Below are 6,288 nucleotides of genomic sequence, written 5' to 3' on the forward strand. Positions count from 1 at the left end.
AACTTCTTACCAAGGCTTCAAAAACTAGGTTGCTAAATAGCACTAACTAGGTATGCTTGCAGATGGACAATTCAGCAAGAACTGTAGTTCAAGACCAAAAAGCAAACATTCCAAAGTAGACCTGGTTTTATATTTTATGGCTTGGCTAAAATATCAAAAAACCATACTAAATAAGGTCAAAAAATGTTCTTAATAGGTACCATTCTAATCAATATGTATATGCCTGTTCTTATCCCCTCTTTAAGCTTTATCTTGTCTAAAATTAGCTTTGTCTGTCATCAAACCACTAAATGTACCTCAAAGTGACCTTGCAACATTTATCTTAGTTTTTCAATCCATCTTTCTTGAGTTTTCCAAAAATGGTTCATGCCTTGTGACATTCTCTTGCTTGGTCATTTCTGTCTCCTACTGTAGCCTATAATGCGTACGGTAGTTAATATTCTGATTAGTTGTGCGTTTCATCCAAAAGTGTCTTTGGGTAATGAAAACAAACCACTCTTCTTTTAGGAATCTCTTCCCATGTGGGGATTCCATGGTTTGCATTATTGATGACAGAGAAGATGTTTGGAAGTTTGCACCCAATTTGATAACTGTGAAGAAATATGTATATTTCCAGGGGATTGGAGATATCAATGCACCACCTGGACCAAGAGAAGCCCAAATGAGAAAGAAGGGTAACTCTGCATTATAAATTGCTTTTCCATCATATGTTTACACTGGGGGGTACAGATTGGGGGAAGGGCTTTTGCCAACAGAATTCTTTTGGTCAGAGGTGTGACCAACATAGCTGTGTCAGCAAAAGCCCCCAAATGCAGATATAATTTTCCTGGCAGACTTGTTCTCTTGCTGGTTAAAGCTTTATCTTGCTGAAGGAAGCAGCAACAGTTGGAATTAGCTGGGCTGGTAAAAGCACAGCTTTGGGGTAGTATATCTGCATTCAGGGACTAGCACTTACCTAACAAGTCCTCAAAGCACTGATGGCAAAGGCACTGAGTTAGTTGGGAAGCAAGCAAATTTTAGGCATACAATTAATTTCCTTGCAAGATTGTATTTCATTGTCTATCAAATGTGTCCCCTTTTGCATTTAAGACCAGAATTTTAAGTTTAGCAGTCTTAAGTAATTTGAAAAATGATAGCTAAATAGGGGTGAAAAGCCAGTGCCTGGTAGGTTACTTTTCAGCCACTTACATACATTTATTTATTACCTTGTACTTAATGAGATTTACAGTATACTTAATGAGAGAGAGAGATCCATCTCTCTCAATAGATATAGACATAGTTATCTGTATATATAGTAGCTAGTATAGTTAAACTTAAACAGCATCAGCAGTCTAATTTATGTAGTCCCTCTGTGCACTAAAGTGTGAGATCACTATGCTTAACTGGCAGTGTGAATCAATAATCAGTCAAGTTACATTACCACATTTTGTTCATAAAGGATGGAAATCTCTGCTCATAATTCCACCCTTAATATTGTTTTTGATGCAGAACTAAATAGTCATTTAGATGATAAATCTTTTTCTCTAGTTACAGATACATTTACAGATTCTCTTTTCTGAAAGGTGTTTAAAAACTTATTCTTTTTTCTGCCCTTTGCTCTCTTCATTTAACCTCACTGGCACAATAATAAAGGGATTGATTAGCCTATCTTTATTAGGATATTTTTTTTCAGTTTTTAAAGTGTTCTAAAGTATAATGAAAAACTGGCAAGTAAAAAATTCAGGTGGAACTTAAGTTTTGTTGACTGTTCTGTTGTACTGCCATAGCATAGACTTCCTATATGACCTTGAGATAAACACTTGATTTTTTTTTTTTTTTTATGCTAGCTCAGAGGGTAGCAATCCCTGGCAATTTTTCTGAGAGTCAGCTAGTACTTGTAACTGGCTGCCACTGCAGGTTTCCAATTTCCTGTTGCCACTCTAGTTGTACCTGCTGTATGCAGAGGGCTGCTCTTTCATCACGTCCCCCTTACCGCACCCGCACCCCCCCCCCCCCCCCCACCCCACACAACCCACAAAACCACCAAAAAGTATGATGCACAGCAGTTTGGATTGGCTAATTAAGTGGCCCTTGTCAGGCCAGGAGTCTCTTGATCTGCTATCTGGTACCATGTAAAGCAGTACAGCCTATTCAATGGTCGGGTTGTCGGTAACTAAACCAGTGCCCCCACCTGGGCTTGCCTGAGTGAGGAGGGTGTGTGGGCATGCAGCAGCACTTAAAATGAGACCCGTCAAAGGGTGGATGAGCTCCCTGTGAGCCAACGGCCATCCATGCCTAGAGAGGAGATGGGTACCACCATGTTACTCTGCCCAAAGAATCATCAATGGTACAAAACAATTCAACTAACCTAGGAGACTTGTTACAGCATCTTAAGGTGCCCCAATGGTTGCAGCGGCCTCAAGACTAACTTGACTTGAATTAAGTGGCAATAGTAAGCAGATAGTGCAGTGGGGTCAGCCCTTGGACAGAGTAAGCTGAGTTGGGGATCTGGCTGATTATTTGTAAAAGGCAGAATGAATCTGATGGCTGGGAAGGAAGCAGGGAATCGTCACCCTTTTAATAAAATGTGGAATGGATCAGCCCCTTTTCAGGCTGTAGGTTACCTTCTCAAGAGGAATAATACTAATATGTCTAACAAGAACTTAATACTTTTAGTCAACTGGACAGTGTGGTGATGAGAGCGGTATAAACTGAATTTTTCAAAAGGGTCTAAAGGTAGCTAGACATCGCACTTTTAATAAAAGTTGGCCTCCTGATGTCCCTTAAGACCTCTTACCAAATCCCAATTATGAATGTTGAATTTGCACTTAAATGTTTCATCCAATGTGTATATATAGACAATTACTGTTTTTATTTAAATACAAAACGAGGTTCTCCCCCATCAGTGCTGGGGGGAAGAAACCCCTCCCCTTGCATTTGCTAACAAGGAAATCTCATTAAGTACATTGTCTGTCATTAAGCTGCTGTCAAAAGCAGCATGTGCTCAGTAACAGAAACCAACTCTAAAGTTGATTAAATACAGCCAACACAGAACATAACTTACAAAACATGGCCCCTACTGAAGGAAACCTACCTTTTTTTAAATATGAAAATTTTTCGTATTCCAAGCCAAATAAATTCAAAATCCATGAGTCAGTCAAGAACCATAAGTGGCCCTACAACCAGCAAACAGCCTCCATCCCCACCTGGGGCTTCAGATATTTGGCAGGGGAAATACCACGACCACTAAGGGGCCTTTCCTAGTCACTGCGGGTAACCGCTTTTCTGGCTTGGGGTAGTACCTGCAGAGGTAATGTATAGTTAATCTCTCACTTGCTACTTGAATGGGAAGATCTTAGATTTATGCCCACATCATGGAAATGGGAGACACCTCCCTAGCTTGCTCTTGCAGCCTTACAGCTGAGAGCAAGCAAAAGTTTGGGGCATCCTAACCCTAAGCTTTTGGATTTGGGCCTGCACATAGGATGCCTGCCAAACTGAAGGGAACCTACCACTAAGGTTAGGATAGCCTATTTGTATAAGATGTTTCAGTCTCCATTGTGACAGTCCCTCTCAGTGGTGATGCTTTTTCAAATTGTGGTGAGCCACTACACTGAGTATATTTTTACTTCCTCTTCACTCCCACAGCTGACCTGCACCCTTTTTTTCCCCTTTTCCAATGATGCCTGTTTCTTCACCAGCCTTAAATGCCTGGTAAACATCAGCAAAGGGGTTCCCAAACAGCTCAACCAAAATCTCTCTTGCCTTCTCTCAGTCTTTTGCATATTAGTGTAGCCCCACCCTCCATGAGATGGAGCTGGACTAGGCTTGAAATGCTGTTGACTGCTGGGGCCCAGCCTAGTGATGGTAAATCATGAACCTTTTGCTTCGGACTAATATCATGCACAGTTCATACTGTATATAAGTAGGTATAAAAGTGCTGCTTAAAGTGTTTGTGGAGTATGTGTGCTAAAACTTGCAGCAGTTTCAAGAAACAATAAAATGCGTTAATGCTGGATGAACTTAGTCTATGTGTACTATATGCAAATTACTATAGGTATGCGTATTTAAAGGTCAGTGTTTTCAAATTTGCTCCTTGCTTCCATGTGCTCAGGGAGAGCAGGGTCTGACAGCAAGGTGGGGAAGGCTGCAGAGGGAAGAAGTTAAGGGGCAACTGCCCCTCCCCCAGATTTATTTTTCCTGCTGTAGCAGTGGGAAGGTTACAAATTCATGGCAGCTCCCCAATAATTAAATTCTGTACCTAGAAAATTATAATAAATGAATACATTTTCCATATATAGAATCTAATTGTTAGGGATCATCCTATGTTTAGGGTCATTTTATATTTGAGTAAATAGAGTAATTTGTAGGTGAGAGAATGATACAGCTTTTTATTGTTTCATAAAAATCTAATTGGAAGGATAAATGGGAAACTTTTTATTCTTTTTGTGTTTTAGTGAATCATTCTTCAAAAACATCAGAAGGATCAGATACAACAATGGTAACAGCAAAAGATTCTGAAGAAGCAAAGAATGTTGTTACATGTGTGGAAGAGCAAAGTAATGGTCTCAAGAATTCTGCAAAGGAAACTTGTACTACAAATGGTAGTGACTTTGTAAGCAATGAATCTACCAACTGCGGGTTGAATTCCAATGATAAAGTTAACGTGCAAGATTCCTTAAGCGATACTACTGATCACAAAGCGGACAGTATAGTGACTGATGACTTGGTGACTGTTAAGGAGCCTCAGATTTCACCAGAACAAGATGATAGGACAGTTCTGAACAAGCAGCAGACCCAAGAAAAGGCAGCAAATGACTTGGACTTTGAACTTTCTAGTGACAGTGAAAGTGACAGTGGTTTAGATGCTAGGAAGTCATCCAGTACTTCTGCCTCAGATAGTGAAAATGAGGAAAAGAGAAGCTGGAAGAAGTCAAAGCAACCTACCCAAGATGAAAGTTTCCTGCAAGAAAGTTGCACTGATGTCAGTGGGAGAAAGGATGGTCAGGTGAACCATTCTGGGGATGCAAAGTGTCCATCTAGCATAAATCCTCATGAAAAGACAATTGATCTTGTAGTGCAAGAAGAAAGTGAACAGGACAGCCTTTGCGATCTAGGAAATGGGTGTGCAGACAAGAAGGAAGCTGAAACAGAGTCCCAAAATAGTGAACAATCTGGGATTACAATGGGTGAATCTTTAGACCAGAGTATGGAAGAGGAGGAAGAAGAAGAAGATACAGATCAAGATGATCATTTAATATACCTCGAAGAGATACTTGTTCGGGTACACACCGATTATTACACAAAATATGATAAATTCTTGAAAAAAGAGATTGAAGAAATTCCTGACATCAGGAAAATAGTGCCAGAACTGAAAAGCAAGGTGTTGGCAGATGTAACTGTACTATTTAGTGGACTCTATCCTACAAATTTTCCCATAGAAAAAACACGGGAACATTACCATGCTACAGCACTTGGTGCTAAGATTGTGAAGAACCTAGTATTGAGTGCTGAAGATCCCAACAAGGCAACTCATCTTATTGCTGCAAGGGCGGGTATGTAAGTGAAATTGATCTAATAACAGTATTCTTCTAGTTTAAGCTTTTAGTTATATGAAATGCTAATTGAACACTTGACCACCATAGGTTTCAACATAATTGAGGCAGAACTTGATTTAAAGGAGGAATTACAAAGGGAAAAGAGCTGGGATTAACTATAAGTCACTTCAGAGGTATTTTGCTGTTTCGTGATCAAGAACACATCACTCTGATCTTGTTTGAGGATCTGTCAAACAGCTCAAGTGAAGCATGTTGTGGTTCTTACTCTTTGATTAAAGAGGCAGAGGGGCTGAAACGAACAAACCCATCCGTTCAAAAAAAATTGAGTAGTCAAAGTTAAAGGGTTGATAAAAACAAATAGGTTCTAAGAAGTTGTGACTAAAAACCTTTTAGCTACCCAATTATTATTCTGTTTCAATAACATAATTTTACTTTTATCTTGCAGTTTCCTCCCACTGCTGCAGCAGGGAAAGTTTTTTAAATCTGGGGGGCTTCTCTGCCCCCACAACTTCTTCCCCCCTCAGTTCCTTTCCCATTCCACCCACCCCCTACTATCAGACCCTGTTTTCCCTGAGCACATGGAAATGAGGAACAAATCTGAAAACATTGATTTTTTTTTTTTTAAATAAATATACCTGTAGTAACTTGCATATAGGCAAATTACTATGAGTGTCCACAGACTTAGTTCACCCAGAACTAATTCATTTTACCTTTTTTTGAAACTGCTGAAAGTTTTTTAGCACAGGTGCTT

General features: G+C 39.7%; 1 protein-coding gene across 1 annotated transcript in view; it reads left to right on the forward strand.

Moving 5' to 3' along the window:
* Positions 1–5,534, forward strand: part of LOC102369184 (RNA polymerase II subunit A C-terminal domain phosphatase-like) — a gene marked incomplete at its 3' end in the record, with an annotated part of 27,135 nt that extends 21,601 nt beyond the window's left edge. The window contains exons 6-7 of the mRNA XM_006037987.3: positions 508–674; positions 4,437–5,534. Of these exons, the coding sequence (XP_006038049.1) occupies positions 508–674; positions 4,437–5,534 (1,265 nt within the window). The remainder of the gene's footprint in view (positions 1–507; positions 675–4,436) is intronic.
* Between the last annotated feature and the right edge of the window lie 754 nt (positions 5,535–6,288).

Source organism: Alligator sinensis, unplaced genomic scaffold (genome assembly GCF_000455745.1).
Source record: "Alligator sinensis unplaced genomic scaffold, ASM45574v1 scaffold252_1, whole genome shotgun sequence".
NCBI lineage: Eukaryota > Metazoa > Chordata > Crocodylia > Alligatoridae > Alligator > Alligator sinensis.